This window comes from Sylvia atricapilla, chromosome 1 (assembly GCF_009819655.1).
Source record: "Sylvia atricapilla isolate bSylAtr1 chromosome 1, bSylAtr1.pri, whole genome shotgun sequence".
Classification (NCBI taxonomy): Eukaryota; Metazoa; Chordata; class Aves; order Passeriformes; family Sylviidae; genus Sylvia; species Sylvia atricapilla.
Window position 1 is genome coordinate 4367444 of NC_089140.1, and position 18377 is coordinate 4385820.

Sequence of the window (18377 nt, forward strand, 5' to 3'; positions counted from 1 at the left end):
GTGAACACTGAACTCCAGAAAAAGCAAAGCAGCAACAATAATTTTTTAACTCACCTTCAGAATATTTTTAGGAGTTTCTACCTGCATCTCCTAAGAACTTTGTTGTGAGTGGAATCAACCCAAACTTTTTGGCTTCTTCCCCTGATGAAATGCACAGGGTCTGTTACTGCACTGTACTGTGATAGCATTTCATAAAAGCTTGGGGTTTAATCACTTTAGTCTTTCTATGGATCAGGAGTAACTGCTATAAGGATGATCTTAATGTGAGGTCAGATAATTCGAACTGGATCCCCCATTTCCTTTCAGTCTCTAAAATAATGTAAGACAGTTGAGACACAGTGCAGTTTTAAATACCAAAAATACAGTTGCATCATGGAACTGACTGTCTAATTTGCTTTACTGTCAAATAAGAAAGGTCATCCAGAAAAATACCTACTTTTCAACAGGGATAAAAAAATGATCAAAGTAAGAACTTGATCTCCAAGAATAACCTTCCATGTCTCACATAGGAAACAATGCTTCAAACTCACTCCAGAAAAACTTTTTAAAAAAAGCCCAATCTGAATGTTAATCAGAATAAAGCTCAGGATCAGTAAATACCAGCTGACATATAGTGCTGTAACATTTAAACTGGGCCTTTCAAAATGACCCCAAAAAAGGGCATTGACAGCCTTAGGGGTTGTAAACACAACCCTGAAACAGCCTTTACCAGAGCTACCCCTGCACTGAAGTATTTCCCAGTGATGGAGATATGTGTAAACTGTTAGTGAGTATTGTTTGTCTCATGGAAAGCTGAACTTTCTGACTTGAAAAATCTTGGCAGGTGCTAAGCAATGACCTCACCCCACATCCGTCTTAGGCTGGTAATATTAATATTCCCCTTCTTTAGGCATGGAAACCAAAATAAAGAGAGGCTGCATTTCCCAAAGACACTCCGGAGCCCTGAACCAGGGTCTGGCTTGGACTGATTCTTCCCAGAAGATCCAGTTTGAGTCACAAAGCTCCCATGAGCAGAGGATGCTGCACTGGGAGCACACCGCACCCACCCTGGGGTGCAGAACACCCCTCCACCAGCTCTGCTCCAGAGAGGGGCTGCTCAGATTGCCACCCTGGTGCCACCCACTCCCCCCTGACCCTGTACCTTGGGTCCCCTTCCCAGCCTTCCCAAAAAACAACAGGCAGGAGGAACGCCCAGCTCTGGTGAGCCAAGAGGAAATCTAGTCTGCCACAGCCAGAGGTGAGCAGTAGGGGTGGACAGAAATTATTCTCTTGTGCATAGAAACTACTGGGTTTGTGCTAACCACTGCAAAAAAAACCTACATTTTTTTTTTAAGAGTCTGCATCATTTCCTCTGATAATGAGCACCCAGAGGTCATGCACGTACCCGAAGTCCTCTCTGGAAGGCAAAATGTGAGCAGTAAATGCATCTGCAAAAGAGCATGCCCAGGTCCTACCTGTGAATGGAGCATGCTTTTCTCTTAGATCCCTTCCCAGGAGGCTGAGAAATGCAGCAGGGAAATCAGAGAGCCCAGGGAGAGCCCGGGCACACACATTGCCCTCTCTTGCTGCAAGGGTAAGCAGCAAAGAGAGGAAAAGGAGAATACAGACAACTGAGATCTCAGTAAATAGGAGTATTCTGGCCCCAAAATACCCAAACTTCCCATCTATCTGGATCCCCTCAGCTTTGGGAGAGCTTAGAGGAGCTGGATGAACAAAGCACTTCAACTGAAAGTTCTCTCAAAACACCATTTTTCAGTCCTGGCTGTGGGTCTTCCTTTCACCTTCTGCCCCTCTGTGGGCCTGAGTGGAGTAGGAAGAAGCTGCTCCCATTTCTGTATACAAGCAGGGAAAGCCTGCCTCCTGCCTCTTGTTTTCAAAGGATGTGCCAGCTCCAGGGCTACCACTTTTCTCTTGGTTTCAGTCAGCCCTCTTTGGTTTCTATCTGGCAGATATCCCACGAATGTGCTCGGAACAGAAATGCTGCAGAACTTCTGGGAAGTGCTTTCAAACCAGAAGAAAAGCTCACACATAAAGCCCAGAACTGAAGCAGACGGTGCCACCCTGCTCAAATGAAAAGTCCTCTGTATTTTCTGGTCTCCAGCCTTCCCTGCACACATGCCTCCAATATTTGCTCAATGACCTATGCCAGCCTGCTGCAAGGTTGAATCTGAGGCTCATTAAAACAGAACTCTGTGTATAAGAACATCAGAAATGCTCATCAAGCACGTGGGAGTTTTATCTGTGTAGGAATATAGGACTGGAAAAACTATATAAGACTCTGAATCCAGTCCCTTTCTACCACAGGCAACTCCATTAAATTCCAAACTGAGCGAGCCCCATCTGAAACTAGCAGAGTTTTTCCTTTCAGTCCTTGTTTTCAAAAACTTGCACATTCCTTACTTGTTTTGCAAGGCTTTGGGAGGGTGAAAAAGATACCCTGCAAGGCAGTTCTCCAGTCCTGGGGGACAGGCAGGGGACACAACACTTCTCATCTCCTGACTCTTCCCCTTCTGCGCTCACAGATGCGGAGAACACTCCTGAGGTTTAAGGAAGATCTGAGCAAGCCCACGCTGCCAAGCAAACCCAGTGAAGGCAGACTAAATTTAAAATCCCAGGCTTTAATTAAACATCATCAAATTTCAAATGAGAAATCATGCTGTTCTGTAATTCCAGGTTACGTTAAATGGCCTGAGACAAGCCCAGATTGGAAGCCAGCACTGCACAGTAATTACTCTTCCAGAAATATGGTTTGCCTACCCACCCTATTTAGCTTCAATTCTGCTTTCCAAAGACAGAAAGGCACTTTTCCATGCTGGAAATTTACAGCTTTCTTCCTTTGCAAATGTCATTGTTATTTTTCCCCCCTTAACAATCTTGTCTCTTCTTACGGGCAAGTTTTTCAGCAATATATTTAACTTGATATGCTCCAGGGAAAACTGTCTTTAGCCCAGATTTTCCCCTACACACTGTGAGGTGGCTGAGGAGTGACCTTACAGCCCAGAGCTTAAAAAACCATCCAAAAAAGACACTCATCACGCAGGAGATAACCAGGACATCCCAGGCACATCAGAACTAATGGAGTCTGATTCCTGTAAGTGAACAGCACTGTGGCCGTGAAAACGCTTCTCAGACTTCAGAGAGCCCAGAGAAGAGTAAAGCTTGATGAAAGCTCAGCATTTATGCACCATCTCCTTCTCCATCAGTACAATATTACCCAGCAGAGAACCCACATGGAATGAAGACTTAACTGAGGGCAAGACTTCCTGGTGCCTGCTCAGACTTGAGTTCCAGCTTTGTGATTTTTCCCAGCTGAGGATTTTGCATCTTCCTTCCTCTCTGATGTTTGGTGTCAAACAAGTCATGAAGCCCACCCAATCTTCTCTCCCCAAGAATGGTATTTCTTTTCCTCTCTGATAGCTGAATATCTACCTTTGGGAAGCTTAAGGGGACTTAATATTTTATGACTGCTGAAGCTCTGTCAAATCAGGGTGAAATCAGCAAACACCTTCAGATGTCATGGTCAGAGTTTCAGACACTCATGGACTGAAGAAAATCTATCCAAAACTGCACCCACAGATATTCCCTCTTTTTATACATGAGACCTCTGTTTGCAAAGCAACTTACTGAGTGAAATGCAGCTCCAGGAAAAATTCCCTGTGAGCTCACCAGAGCCAGGATTTCACCCAATAACCAACCCCTCTCTATTTCATAATGAATTCACATTCCTTTCCTGCTCTGTGCCTTTTTCTTTCTGATCTCTCTATTGCCACTAGAGCAACTGCAGATTTTTTTCAGGGCAAAACTTCCTCTCATGCTGAGGCTAATAAGGAGTAATTTCACTCAAGTCAGTGGAGCTACCCTGGAGTAAATTTGGCAGTGAGAAGAGGAGAATCAGCTCCCTCTCCTTGTATTACCAAAAAACACGGTAAACAGTGCAGGCTTTTCATGCCTTGCCAAGAAGTGCCTGTCCTGGAGTTTACTGCAATGCAAGTGAAACAGACCCCTGAAGAACACAAAAAAATAATGATTGTTTTCTCTGGAGCTCCATGAAAGAGAGAATTCTTTGCTTAAGGAGCTACATTAAGCCTGACTCCACTCTTGCTGGTATCATTGTAAAACAGGGGGGGAAAGCACTGGGAACCAGGGAGCTTGCCTGGGTGCAAAATCAGTGCAAGAGAAAACACAGTGCCCAGGGCCAAAAGGGAAAAAAAGGAGGTTAGTCCACTATCCCCACCCACACGGAAAGACAAGTGCATCTTTGTCCGTGATTAATCACTTTATAAGGCAAAGGATACTGTTGGAGTTTCTGTTTCTGGTTCATGGAGTTGCTGTGGGCTATGATTTTCCCAAGGCCGGTGATCCAGTGGTTGGCATCATCCTCTGAACTCGCAATGAGGTCCAGGTTTTTCCTCTGGTCTTTGAAGATGATGGAAAAGCAGCGATACTCTGGGACATCCTTGGCGTATTTTTCCATACCTTCTGTTTTATGGCCTGACCTCACATCCCGGATATCTTCAATGGAGACTGTGGAAAGAAAGCAGAGCCTGCTGTCAGCAGGGGTTCAGTCAGCCTTATCTCTGCTTGGTGAGGGATATTAAATTATTACTCTTCTTTTCCTGAAGCCTCTGGAGGGTTCCCTTCCCTTTTCCCCCTTCCCCAAGCTTTGGTACTAAAGAAAACTCCACTCAAAAGGACCAGAAAGAACAAGAAATTTTTTAAAATAACCCTCTATCTCCATGTTCTTTATTTAAAAAAAGAAGCAGACTATGCTGTAGGTGCCATACTGTTCATGAGACACAAATCACAGCCAAGAGTTTGGTTCCAAGTCCTTGGAGCATCCCTGACTTGAGCATCCCTTGACTCATTCCCCCTGAGAACAGGGAGAGGGGAGCTGTGCCTCCCTGTGAACATCACCCCACAGGGAAATCCTTAAACCACAGAATGGTTTGGGTTGGAAGGGACCTTAAAGACCATCCAGTTCCAAACCCTTGAAACGGACAGTGACACCTTCCACTAGATCAGGTTGCTCCAAGCCCCATCCAGCTGGCCTTGAACAGTTCCAGGAATAAGTCCACAATCTCTCTGGGCAAAATAAGAGGTGACTTCAATAAGATGAAGATAAGGAACAAAACCGTCCTTCTTTAGGTTGCAAAAATAGTGAGAAGGTAAAATTTAAGATCCCATTTGTTCCTCAGAGTCACAGTAGTGCAAACTGAGCAGGCAAAGACCAAAGCTTCAGAGCAGTCTGGTGTCACCCATGCTCCACCCTAACCCCTGTCAAGGGTAGAATTTATCCTCCTTGCTGTAAGAAATCAAAATGCTGTTCTCAAGACCATCTTTCCCCACTCACATCTCTGCTCTTCAGCTGGTGGAAACAAACCATGAAACTGCTCCAAGTTTGCAAAATGTACACACAATGCAATCCAGTAGGAGCAGTGTATGAAGAGACTTTTATTAAACAAATATAAGTAAGAAAAACAACCCTAAAATGCCCTTGAGAGTAATTGGTGCCCTGAAACTGGGCTGAAATCAGGTGAGCTCCCAGCAGCACCCACAGCCTCTTTTTGTCTTTCATGGGTCACTTCATGCATCTACGAAACACTGGCACAGGTTGCCCTGAGCAGTTGTGGATGCCCCATCCCTGGAAGTGTTCAAGGCCATGTTGGACAGGGCTTGGAGCAACCTGGTCTGGAGCTTTGTTAAAAAGCAGTGCATGAGTATAAAAGATCCCCAAAGTTTAGCTGAATAGAAGAAACTTGCCTTTAAATACCCATTTCACCATTGAAATGCCCAGTTCATTCAAAGTCAACACTTTAGAAAAACCCAGCTCAGTATCCACCTGCACATTTTTGGCATGGCTGCCTTGGGATCATCCAAAATTCATCAGATGCTCATTAGAGGTTTGAAAACTTTCCTGTTTTTCCCAGAGCAGTCGTGACAATGCTCAGCTGCTGGGGAAAAAAAAACCAAACTGCAAAAAACCATTCAAATTTTCAGTCATCAAAAATCAGTGACTTTCCAAAAGCAACACTTAACATTTGCTTCAAGTTCTCACTAAACGCTGGGGTGGTCAAACACCTTCCACAGCACTTTGCTGGTTTGGTTCCTATGCAAGAACACACCATGAGGAGCTCCCTGGAGCTGGCAAAGCTCTTCCCTCCCAATTATGAGCTGTTATCTCTGTGTGGTCTTTGATTATCACTTCCTAAAGGCCAACAGTTGATCAGCTGAGGGGAGGGGAAGAAAAGGTTGGGTTGGGATGGGCTGCTGTGGAATTATATTAGCTGGCCAATTTACCTTTGAGTGAAAGTTTATGGTTTTAAGTATTAAAACAAGCTTAAAAAGAAAAAAGGTTGCAATTCCCCCACAGCTGGGCCTTCCTGGTGGTCTTGCCCTTTAACCAGGGCATTAATCAAATTACAGATGTGCCTAAAGAAGAACTACATCTTTAATGTAAAACATCTCATGGTGTTTGGCCAGATTCAGTTCAATCAAAAAGTCTAGAGTTTATTTAGGCTTCTTTTACAGCCAGTGGGAAATAAAGCAGCTTTTGGAACAACTGTTCTGTCCTATTCAAACAAAAACTTCAGGATAAGATAAGTTATACCCTTAATCCATGGCTACAGTGCACCCTTGACCAGAAAGGAAGCACATGCTGGGCATCTCATATGCAGACAGCCTGTAAATAGGGGCTCCTCCTCCTCTCCAGGTCTCTTCTGCTTATGGCAGTGAAGTGGAAGGATCATCCTGCTGCTCCTCTTCACCTGCCAGCTGCTCACCACTGCTTGGCTCACAAGAGTTATTGTCCTGCAGAATGGCTCCTTAGTCTGCTTGTGCAATCAGTCCCTAAACTTCGGCTTGGCAATGACCTCGTGTTTCCAAGACCAGAAAATCTGATGTTAAATATTGGAAATTTAGAATGGATTCTTTGGAAACCATTACGTGGCTGCATGAATCCACTGGAAAAGAGAGCTTGTGTGGGAGGGAAAAAAAGATTGATAACCTGTGTCTGGAAGGGCTGCCTTGATCTTTTCAGTGTGCTGAGAAGAGGATGATGGAGATAAAAGAGCTCCTCAACACAGAAAGGGTCCAAGGAAGGCTAAAGAACAGGACTGGTGTCTATTGTAATCACACAAGAGAGGAGAAAAACTATCACCACAGGAACTGTTAAAGCACAGGGTAAGGAAGGACACTTTTTATAGCTTTCCATAGCTTGGTTGTGTGTACTGTTTTCATCTATCAATAAAAAAGCCGAAGCCAAAGGATTCAGCCCACGCCATCTGTTAAAGTTATCTCTTTTCTGGAAAATCTTAACCCAGCATGAGTACTTTATCAGCTGCTCCCAGGCAGCGACAGTACTCTATTAGGAGTCCCAAACTGTGTGCTCAGCTGAGCTATCTGCAAGGAGGAATCAAAAAGAACTGGGGGACAGAGATGTTTTCACAGCAGAGGAACACTCACAGCAAACAGCCATCAATCACAACTCCCTGCAGCCTCCCTGCTCCTTCCCCATCACGCCACAGCGGGGAGATAACCACAAGCAGAAGAGAATCTGGAAAGTTTGCATCTACTCCTGAGTGCCTGACGTCTGCTGAAGAGGTGGTTTGTAGAGAGCCCAGAACATGACGCACAGCACAAGGAAGCCTGTGTTCTTCCTGGTCTCCAGACACCGACTCACACAGGTTACATCCTGGTCAGCCTTCCTGGCTGCTGGGGATGCTGCTTGGACAGCCAAAGGCTCCCCACTGATATAGACATCTAGCAGCCTTCCCTGGAGCCAGTGAAATTCCTCCTGCCTGAACTACTCTCAGGGAGATGCTGAGAACTTTCTTTCTAGCCCTCCTTTCAATTTTCTTCGCTGGCTCCTGCTCTTGTGCTTCTCCATTGCTGATTTTCAGCCCAGCGCCCTTCTCCTCTTTCACCCCTGGCATCAGAAGGGACGACTCAGGCCCTCAGGATTCTTTTGACAGCCATGGTATTTTCAAGCAATCAACATGTATCTTTTGGGTATCTCTCTTGACTGGGGTTTCTCCCTTCATGGCTTTCAAGGAGATTGGTGTTACACTTGCAAATGCATCTCCTCCTGCAGAAGGAACACCTCTTAAAGGAAATCAGATGACTTTAAGGTCCCTTCCAACCCAAGCCACTCTGTGATTCTGGTGTAGAAGAGCAAGAAGGATGAGCCTGACAACGTTCCTAATGATGAAAGCACTTGTCTGTGAGTGGAGCCCTGGCCTCTCCATCTCTTCTCTCATCACTGCTCTGCAATTGAAATGTCCACACTGTGCTGGGAACATGAGCAGTAAACTCTTCAGTAATCCTAAGGAACAGAGGGAAAGGAGGAACAAAGGCAGAGAACAATCCCTTTGTTTTCCTCCTGCTTGATAGGCAGCCCTTTGAGATGAGACATTTTGTCAAGAGTATTTGTCAAGAGAGAAAGTAAGAAACTGAACCTGTACTCCCTGCAAACTACTGAGCATGAGAAGGACAAGGGCTGGCAGGTGTTTGTCCTTTCTTGTGCCTTTGCTGCTGAAGTGGGAGAGGAGGGTCAGTGTATGGGCACTGCCAAAACAGCCTTCCTTGAGTAACTCCTTAGGGAAGGGGGCAGCTTTTCACTCTGGGGGAAGAACTCCTCAGATCCTTCTCTCATTGTACGCCCCCCGTCAGTAACAGGAGATCCATGCAATGTGGCATTCAGTCACACTGAATTACTCCATCCCACTCTAATTGGCTCAGTAAGTCACTTCTGTTTACTGTCAAGAAATGCAGATGAGGAACGTGCTCAGGCGTTCGGAGCCCGCACACCATCCTGCATGTCTGCAGAGAGGGCAGACCCTCGCCAGCTGCATCTCGGCTCAGCATCTTGTCAGCAACAGATGAAAGCTGCTGGCTGACCCCAGGATTATCCTGCAGAGACACTACATGGATTTCACAACACGCTGAGTGTGCCCTGTGCGCCGCTTCTTGCTTTGGTTTCACCCCGGGAAGAGCCATTGAGCTGATTCTGGTTTCACCAGGGGTGGCTGATGCTAATGGCCAAACACAGTTGAGATCAGGACCTTTATAATCAGCAGGAGCTGGAGCACTGTCATCCCCCTGGGCTGGGAACACCAAAGGCTATCCATCACCCTCATCCCGGAGGGACACTTGAACAGAATGACTCACGGGTGGGTTCAGCATGAGCCCTGCTGTGCCGTGCCTTCCCAGCACTGCTCTTTGATCTCCCTGTGTGTGGATGATGGCAGGTCCCAGCTGCTGATTCCTCATCCATTCTGCTCTCCACTTCACCGACATGCTCAGCAGGTTGTTCTGACTTGAGATCTGCTGCCCAGCAGTCTGCCCTCCTCGCTGGCGTGTGTTTACCAGCTGGCAGCCAGTGACACAACGCACATGCAATTTTACAGGCTGTTTGGAAACACCCTTTCATGTAAGGCCTTTACCCAGTCTTTCAGTCTAACCATCGTGGAGCACTGAAGCAAAAGGAGTGATTTTTATTTACATTCCTTCCCCACAACCAGGGCTCTGCAAACTGTTTTGGCAACCATTTCCTACTTCCTCTGCCATCACAGCACCGTTAAATTTCGATCTGAGGCTCTCAACACTTCTGCCTTTGCATTTAACATATGTGTTATAAATGACTATTATAAAGTTGGCTTTTCGCAAGATGTGTGCTCTACAATTAATAACTTTGTGGTAAGAATGTAAGTTTTTATTTGTGCTGTTAGTAAAGAAAATTAGGCATAGTGGTAATAGTGATAGAGTATGCTTAAACTGTTTGTTTGGCTGGGATAACATCCAGTGAACATGTAAAGAAGACTCTGCTATTGATACACCAGCTATCAGCATCTTCCATCTGAAGAAAGCACGGACCAAGGCCCAATGTGGAGGTGATAATGAAGACACAGCCCAGAAACACACAGCTCTAAAAAGGCGGACCCAAGGAGGGGCCATGCAAAACAGTCCCTGGAATATGGAAACTAATTTATGGAAAAATATGAATATTGAACAGACTGATACAACAGAAAGGGTATTTAAAGAAAGCCTCTGAAATAGCAATTTGTGGACTTGGCTAAATGCCAAGTCACCCAGCCGGCCGTACTTTGCTTTTTTTTCCTTATCTCCTAATTGTCTTATCTTTTATTAAAACCTATTTCTTAAAATCTACCAAAAAGTGAATCTCATTTTTCACAATACGCTATGGAGAAAAAAGTCAATATTTGTCAGCGCGCTGCCTGTGATGAAAACTGTCCCAGCGACGCCCGCGGTGGCCTGATTCAAAACTCAATCGAAGGAACAGGCAGCTGTGCCTCTGAAATGATGTGCTGGATGGCTTGAGAGATTTTGATAAAAAAACTGATGAGGCCCACAGACAGACAGACAGACAGACAGATGGGTTTGTTTCCACAGCTGACGGCCGCCTTGCATAACACCATCGCATCAGCAAATATTTTTTCCAGGGATAAAGAAATGTCTGACCATGAAAGCAATGATTCCTCAAGAAACTGCAGAAGGAAGCTGTGGGTGCAGCCAGCTACCTGCTGTGTGCACACAGGTTGCTGAGAGTTTCTGTTGACTTTAGACACTCACCAGGAACAATTTCAAGCTTTTGCTTCTCGACTCGAGCAAACACAGAGCAATATTATATCCTTCCTGTTCTTCTGCAAGCAAGTTCAGGACATTAATTCAATGGAGACAATATTTTATTCTTTCACAAAAGTGGTATGGTATGTTCACTGCATGGTATTTTAAGGATATTCATAAATTTCACAGCATGCCAAAAGCAAAGGGAAAAGTTTTCTGATGAACGCTGGTACTAGGCTATAAATGTAAACCTTTTGTACTATGTTTAAACCAAGTGAAAAGTATCTTATAACTGTGCCAGAAACCAGAGGAATAGAAACAAATTCTGCGCATTTTTCATAGTGAGAATAACTAATCATCAGATAAAAAAAATTAATTTCATGACTTTAAGCTATAATACAGTCACCACTTGCAACATTCAGTAGCGCAGCTGAGTTTAGCTCGCCTCCCAAAACGGATTATTTTAATTTAAAAAAAAAAAAAAAAAAACCACAGAAAAAGAGAAAAGAAAAATCCAACAATAGTAGTTTTTACGTAAAGCTTCTGGCCAGAAATGGAACTATTTCAGTTACAACTCCTGACGTTCTCTCTTGACTTCACTGCTCGTGACTCAACGACGCAGCCCCAGTGAGTCATCCCTGGTTCTCTGTGTGAAGCTTTTCAGGGCTGCCATGGAAAACATCACCTCCCTGAGCCTCCAGGAGAAACACAGCACAGGAGGTACCAAAGCACCATCTCTCGTGCCCCACTGTAGCACCCCTAAACTTAATTGACTCATTCGGCCTTTTTCTCTTTGCCTTTTGAATACTCTGTTTCTCCACCTACTGCTCAAAAGGATGATTCACTGGAAAGTTTTCAACCATTCCCACAAATCCCCAAGTTGAGAGAGTTTTTAAAGGGATTGAGTCTGGCTTAAGTGAGCTCACACTAGGGATTACAGCTGGTTTAAGAAAATGCTTTCAAAAATCAATTTCACTGAAAGCAGCAAATGCCTTTTTGCTCTTTTTTTTTTTTTTTTTTTTTTTTTTTTTTTTTTTTTTTTTTTTTTTTTTTTTACACCTACGTGAGATCTGATATTTGAGCACAGCTAAACAAGACAGTGCCACTGACAGGCTGCTGCTCTGTCCCCTTTGGCTCTCCTCCCTCACACCACAGTGATGCTCAGCAGTGAATTGCCTCACAAGGAACTGTTTTCCAGCTCCCTCACACAAATCTTTTCTTTGCCCCAAAACTGTTAATCCAGCCACTTTAATTCTGTTTCTAGAGGTCAGGGAGAAAGCACTGTAAAAGCCTCATGGGCCAAAGAAGCAATCACCCTTCCATGGCCTTACACATCAGTTAGGATAATGAGACCAGAGGTGTGGTTGTGGGTCTGTGTTTGTGGCTCAGCCACAGAAAGGAGCAACCTGTGGTGAAAAATGGATTTTTAAAGGTCATTTTGAGCAGCCCTTGGTGGCCAGCACCTCTGTGTTTCTGCTGCAACCAGAGAGTGCACACAGGGCAGAACATGCTTGTTGGAAAACTAACTCAGGTTGCTTCAAAGGATCTTGGAAAAAAAAAAAAAAAAACCCTAGGGCCTAAATGGAACATACTGAAAAATAAGGAATTAATGACAATAAGGAAAAAATGGATTATTCTACCAGATCAGAAACCATTTTGGAAGGACAGCTTGTCCCCAAAGTCCTGTTTGGGTAATGCAGCTATGAAGACAGCATCTAATTTAAATTCCCAGGTGTTTAAAATAAAGACAACAGAGGAAAGTACTGCTTATACCCTGTGTATCTGATCCAGGCAACATCTGTTCCCGTCACAACCCTGATAAGTGGGGTTTTTTGAACTTCAAACATCTGAGATTCTCCTGTCTAACCTTGCTAGTCCCCAGTTTTATCTACTGGACTCCACCACGCAATGGTTTACAAATAGCTTTTCCACATGGTCATAGGAACACCAACAGGAATAACAAGAAACTATCCAAACAAAAACACAACCCTTAGTCCACCCAGACTTCCCTCCTCTGAGGTGCATCCATGGCTGTCAGCAATGCTGCAGAGAAGATTAGACCTGCTGCTAAGCCTCCCAGTTTCCATGCTGCTCATCCTTTTTTCCATCCTGAAAGGGGAGCTTATCTGCAGCTTTGGAAAGGCTTTGTCCAGGAGAGCAAAGTCAGTGTCTGGTAACAAGGAACGGTGACTCTCTGCAGAGACTCGCCCTCAAGTCCCTGATTTTGGGTCTCAAATCATGACCCTGCACTCTTCCTCTGATGTGACAGCCTTCACACTGGACCAAGTGAGAAGGCAGACGTGGTGACAGAGCCTGCCAGAGGCCACAACATGAGCCAGGGGTAATCCACTCTGTACCTGGACCCAAAGTAGCCTGGTGAAGCTAAAAGCTCTAGAACAAGACTCAAACACAGCTATCACTCTGAAAACTCATGATTGGAAAGTCTCAGGGGATCAATAAAAGAGAAAGGCAAGGAGAAATATGACCAGAAGGTTGAAGGAAGTGATTTTATCCCTCTCTTCTGCTCTCATGATACAACACCTGCAGTACTGCAGCTCCAGGGCCTCCAAGGATATGAATCTGCTGGAGCAAGCCCAGAGGAAGCCACAAAGATGCTACAAGGGCTGAAGTCCTCTGCTCTGGGGACAGGCTGGGAGAGCTGGGGGTGTTCAACCTGCAGGGAAACTCCAGGGAGACATTAGAGCCCTCCCAGTACCTAAAAAGGCTCAAGGAGATCTGGGGAGGGATTTTAACAAGAGCCTGGAGTGATGGGACAAAGGGGAATGGGTTCACACTGCCAGAAGGCAGGTTTAGATTAGCTATGAGGCTAATCCTTTACAGTGAGGGTGGTGAGGCCCTGGCACAGGTTGCCCACAGAAGTCATGGCTGCTCCATCCCTGGAAATGTTCAACCACTTCCAACCCAAACCAATCTCTGACTTTATGAAAATGGACCTCTCTGATGCTGTGGCTTAGGACTTGGCAGGAGTCATCTCTCCCATTGACCTCCAGGCTCAGATGTGTCCAGAGCACCTCCTGGGAGCAGCCAGCCCTGAGGTGTCCCTCCAACCTTCCCAAGAGCTTGGCAGCACAAGAGCAGGCACAGGCTCACATCCTCCCAGGAGCACATGGGAGGGACACAGCCTGTCCACATCCCACAGCCAGACAAGTGTCAGGGTGCAAAGCCAGTCTGGCCAGAGCCTGCCCAGAGCTTGCCTTCACGGAGGACCAGCTCTGCCTCTACTGACTTGTCTCCATTGCTGGCATCCTGATGACAAAATAAACAATAATAATCTTCCCCTGGGAAAGGTGTGCCTGCATGGAGTGTTAAGGAGCAGGCACATGCTGTGAGCCATCAGGTAACATTACTCCATCTCCTGGAGTGTCACTGAGGACCCTCCCAGGGCACAGCAGGTTCTCTGCCCACAGTGGCCCTGCCTGTCTCCAGCAGTGTGGCAATGCTGGCTGTGCCCAGTTACCAAAGTGTATCTGGAGTGTTGTAAATCCACACCCACGCAGACACACCCCCAGCCTGTGCTCAGAGCTCAAAGGATTTGTAATAAATCCTTCTTTATAAAATAGTCACAGTTGCACCCCTTCTCCATGCCACTGCCACAGATCCACCAGGGCTTCTCCAGGCAAACATCAGGGTGCCTGGAGCCACAGCATAAAGATCCTTCCCATTTGCTTCCAAGGACTAAAGGGGGTCAGGACTGTTGCTGTAGGTGCTCTCGGATCTCACAATTTGGAAACTGCTGGCTCAGAGCACAGGAAAGGGAACTCTGAAAGTCATTCTTCTCAACTCACGCCCTTATTTGATTTAGAGTGAGATATATTAGCACGATATATTATATAAAGAAAGATACATATTATCTGGGAAAGGACTTTGGTTTTATACGGGACAGAGCTCAGGAGAGCAGGCATTCTCAGGGAGCAAACATTCACTGAGGACTTTCTGTTTGTTGTTGTTATGATGAGTGATTGAACTGGGAGAACTGAAGAGCCCAGCTGAGCTCAGGACCTCACCTGAGCTGGGCACCCAAACACCCAGGAGGGGTCAGCCTCCAACCCAAAGCCTCAGGGGAGGTGTCACTGCAGCCTTCCCCTCTGATAAAAAAGGAGGGAGAGGGATTTTTTTTACAAGGGCAGATAGTGATAGACAAGGGGTAACAGTTTTAAACTAAAAAAAGGAGACACTTAGGTTAGATGTTAGAATGAAATTGTTTACTCAGAGTGTGACAAGACACTGGCACAGGTTGCTTAAGGAAACTGTGGATGCCCCATTCCTGGAAGTGTCCAAGGTTAGGCTGGATGGAGCTTGGAGCAACCTGATCCAGCTGTCCTTGCCCATGGCAGGGAGTTGGAACTGGATGACCTTTAATGTCCCTTTCAGCCCAAACCTTTGTGATTCTATGATCCAAAGCCTTTAACAGTTAGAAGGAAGAGAAAGAAAATGTGTGGAGAAGGATGCACAAAGAGATTAAATGAGGTGCCCAAGCTCATGTGAGAAGACTCTGGCCATCAGGTTTACAAACCAAACATATTTTACCCTGCTACTTTACTCCTCCTATTGGAAATCTTATCACTGTTTGTGGGACGAAGGGAAGTAATTTGAAAGATCCACCCTTCATTTAGTTAATTGTGATCATTACCAAAAAGAATCGTGTAATTAACACATTTCAACACTCCATAAAACATATTCCATGTTACTAATTTATCTCCTGGATTGACAAGACCACAATGATTAGTGCAATAAGTGAGAAAAAAATGTCAGAAAATATGGAGAAATGTGTCAGAAAAATATGGAATGAGAAGGAAAAAAAGACATAAACAGACACACACCCTGCCTGATTCCATTTTGACTGCACAATTGGGATCCCAGTTACGGTGCCAAGCTGGGTGCTGTTGGAAGAGAATGGTTTTTCCTGTGCCATATAATGGTGATTGTAATATCTGGACTTTTTACAACAGGGCAGATCCTGGGTTTCCAAGATAAGCATGAGAATAGGCTTTCCTTCCCTCCAGAGACATCTCCTGTCAGCCCTTGGATTTCTACATCTCTGCAGTTCCTTTGTGAGCCTTAAATGCCAGTTTTCCCTGGGGCTGCAGGCAGGAAAGGAGCAACAGCCACACACCACAAATGCTCATACCATGTCTCACACTGAGCATTACGGCTCGGGCACCTGACCTGAACAATTTGGGGAGGAAACAGGAGCCAGGCAGGGCTGCTGGGAGCAGCACAGCCCACCCCACAAGCATCTGAGGCAGAAGCTCATGAGCTTGGGCAATGTGACCATTCCTGACAAGGCAGATTCCTTGTGGCTCTCCCAGAGCTGACAGCATCACTCAGTTGGTGATGGAGTCACAGGAGGAATGAAAGACCTGCTCTGACTGCTTCAAACCCCCTCCCTTCACACCACATAATGGTCCTGGTTCACCCCAGGCACCTCTGATGAAGCCAACTTTACTCACAGATCTGTGACTCTGGGGATCTCAGCACCTTCTTTGACTCCTGCCATATGGTTTTGCAGTCCTCCTGGAGCTTATAGAACCGCTCCTTCCTCCAGGAGCTTGACTTCACTTTTAGCAGCTGGCTGCCTTTCAGGAGGAACTTCAGATCCTTGTCATCTTTGAGGCCTGTGGAAAAACAGAAGTGGTAACGTTTTAAGAGACAGCTCAAGAAATGAGGCTCAAAGTTTTCCCTTCTACAGGGGCAGCCAGGTCTGGGGAGGAGAGCAGAGCAGAGAGACCCAGAAATACTCCACACCACGATCATAAAAGAGGCTGAAACCTTGTCTGCTTCTCAGATTGAGTCTGAAGACTTTGTGTTATAATTCTCAGGTGTTTTATAAAGATAAAATATCTCCTTCCCAGCAAATACTGTTGGGATGCAAAAACTACAACAAAACCAACAACAGAACAGTAAAACCAGAGAAAGGAAAATCGTATAACTTGTAACTGGAATGCAGTCAGGAAATTTCAAGTGATTTCAAAACTATTCTGCAACAAAATTTCCTTTGCGGAAACAGGAATACACAAAGATATCTCTCATCCTCCTCTGGCAAGCCGTGCCTTCCTATCCACGTGGGAATTTGGCAGATTAGATGAAGCTTAGGAGAGAGAAGTTTGGTGACAGGCAGCAACAGATCACTAAGGCAGCAGTAAGGAGCAGCCAGGATCTGCTCATTGCTCAACCATCCGAAGGGTCTTTGTCTTTCCCACACTGTGAGGCCAGTGCCATGGCAAGTAATAACAACCAAACCTTCTGGTTGTGGGAACTCTGGATTTCACAACTTAACCTAGATTCAGGAAAGCACTTAAGACATCTGTGGAGGAAACAGGCACCTACTGAGACTCTGAAAACACAGACTTGGCATTCTACATGGTTTTGAGTGTCTCAGCAGTGCATGACTTCCACATACCTAAATACCTTGGAGAATCTGTTCCTCAAACCAACCATTAATTACAGATCTGAAGCATGTAGACTGAGGAGGGTGAGAGCATGAAACACAAGAAGCACATCTTGGGCTTTCTGTAATAGGCACCTTGCAGTTCTGTGACACTGCATGAAAGGCTGGTTCAGAGCTGCTGAAGCAGCATTTAACTCTGCACTGATGACCATGCACATCCCAACTCAGAGGAAACTTTTCTAGCCTTACCTTGACAATGCAGGTAGCCACTTGGTCCCCTGCAGCCACCTGAAGCTCACCTCCACGGAAATTCCTCAGTACTATACAAACATATATCTCACAAATAACATTTTTTCATTACAGTGTCTCCTGTGACATTGGGTTGGTTCTTCTCTGGGAGAAACAGCTGCTTTGCCTCACTGGCTTTTAAAAAAGGCAAGACAATAAACTACCAGGCATCGCTTCAGGCCTGCTTGAAAAACAAAACTCTAAGATCCCAGTGGCCAAATTCCCAGTCTCCTGACATTCCACACAGGAAAATGAAGTGCCAGGTGCTGCAAGGCACCAATGTGGTTCATGGTAGCAAAAGCAAAAATCAGCATTGTGAGTTTGTAACTGGGATACATTGGCCTAAAGAGAGCATTTTAGAGATTGACATCAGAGATAAATATTAGGGGTGTCCAGTGTCCATTTTGTGAGCTGCACACACCATTTATTGGCTTTGCAGAGCTCAAGGAGCCTGCCCAGAGCTGAACCAGGCTGAAACACCCAGAGTTGAAAGCATCAGAGTAGAAGCTGGAGATCCCAGAGAGGTGGCTTTGGCCTCTCTCTTTCCTCAGAGTTAAATTAGGTATCTCACTAATTGTCTCCTCAGCTACAGCACTGCTTGGCTTCTCAGCTCATGAGTGGCCTGGAGGTTCCTAAGAGGGGAATTTGAATGCTTCTCCCACAGAAAACCTCAGAAAAAAATCCATGGATAGAAGAAAAAAAGCTGTCTCCTGCAAAGCACAGAAGGGTGACAAGTTGAGGCCAGCTATGGGGCCTGGGATAGCATTCCCAGGGGTTGATGAGAGGCCAGACCATCCAGAGGAAGGACACACACCACAACAGCTTCACAAGTTCTTGCTCCCCTGAGCTGGCTTCTGCTCTAAGACCAAGGTCCTCCAAGTGCACAGACTACAGCCTCACTGACATCCCTGGGGCTCCCCTCGAGGTTCCTGGAGAGGAAACCAAATTCTCCCTTCTCCCTTTTCACCCACATTTCTATTCTGGCTCCCAGCTTTATTCCTTCTTTTTCTTCAGATCCCAACCACTTGAGGAATCATTACAAGACTAGGAGGAGGACGTGTCACCCTAGGATGACATGACGAGGAAAGCAGGAAACCCA

The 18377-nt window shown here is 45.6% G+C and overlaps 1 protein-coding gene across 2 annotated transcripts in view; it reads right to left on the reverse strand.

Annotated features, from left to right (window-relative positions):
- Positions 1 to 18377, reverse strand: part of PLCD1 (phospholipase C delta 1) — a 52045-nt gene that overhangs the window by 23693 nt on the left and 9975 nt on the right. For both annotated transcript variants that reach the window (XM_066314041.1, XM_066314034.1), the window contains exons 2-3: positions 16053 to 16217; positions 4296 to 4524 (exon numbers count right to left, since the gene is read on the reverse strand). In XM_066314041.1, the coding sequence (XP_066170138.1) occupies positions 4296 to 4524; positions 16053 to 16217 (394 nt within the window). The remainder of the gene's footprint in view (positions 1 to 4295; positions 4525 to 16052; positions 16218 to 18377) is intronic.